Source organism: Eimeria mitis, genomic scaffold (genome assembly GCF_000499745.2).
Source record: "Eimeria mitis Houghton genomic scaffold, Emh_scaff2152, whole genome shotgun sequence".
NCBI classification, from domain to species: domain Eukaryota; phylum Apicomplexa; class Conoidasida; order Eucoccidiorida; family Eimeriidae; genus Eimeria; species Eimeria mitis.
In genome coordinates, this window is record NW_013570477.1 from 6,257 (window position 1) to 6,884 (window position 628).

The following is a 628-nucleotide window of genomic DNA, read 5'->3' on the forward strand; positions in this document are numbered from 1 at the left end:
ACAGGATACAGCACCCCTTGCCTGTGTACACCGAAGCAGCAGCAGCACGCATCAGCTGCAGCAGCAACAAACGCAGCAGCAGCAGCAGCAGCAGCAGCAGCAGCAACTGAGGCAGTGCTAGGAGATACAGCAGCAGTAGCAGCAGCAGCAGCAGCAGCAGCAGCAGCAGCCGGTGAGTTCGCTGCAGTTGCTGCTGCAGCAGAAACCCCAGCAGCAGCAGATCAGCACAGGCAGCTGCTGCTGCTGCTGACCTCCTCTTTCACTGCTGCAGCAGCAGCAACAAAAACAGCAGCAGCAGCAGCAACAGCAACATCATCATCATCACCAGCAGCAGCAGCAGCAACACCAGCAGCAGCAGCAGCAGCAGCAGCAGCAGCAGCAGCAAAAGTTGCTGTAGATGCAAGTCGAAGCAGCTGCTTCCTCCCCTTCATGCCTCCGCGTCTCAGACCCCAGCAGCAGCAGCAAGAGCAGCAAGAAGAGGAGCAGCAGACACAGCAGCAGCAAACCCAGCAACTGCAGCAGCAGCAGCAGGAACAAATACAACAGTATGACCCCCAGCAGCAGCAGCAGCAGCAGCAGCAGCAGCAGCAGCAGTTGCTGCTGCTGCTGCAGCAGCAACCACTGGTCA

General features: G+C 58.6%; 1 protein-coding gene across 1 annotated transcript in view; it reads left to right on the forward strand.

Moving 5' to 3' along the window:
* Positions 1-628, forward strand: part of EMH_0049420 (uncharacterized protein) — a gene marked incomplete at both ends in the record, with an annotated part of 1,137 nt that overhangs the window by 234 nt on the left and 275 nt on the right. The window contains one exon of the mRNA XM_013496530.1: positions 1-626. Coding sequence (XP_013351984.1) covers positions 1-626 — 626 coding nt within the window. The remainder of the gene's footprint in view (positions 627-628) is intronic.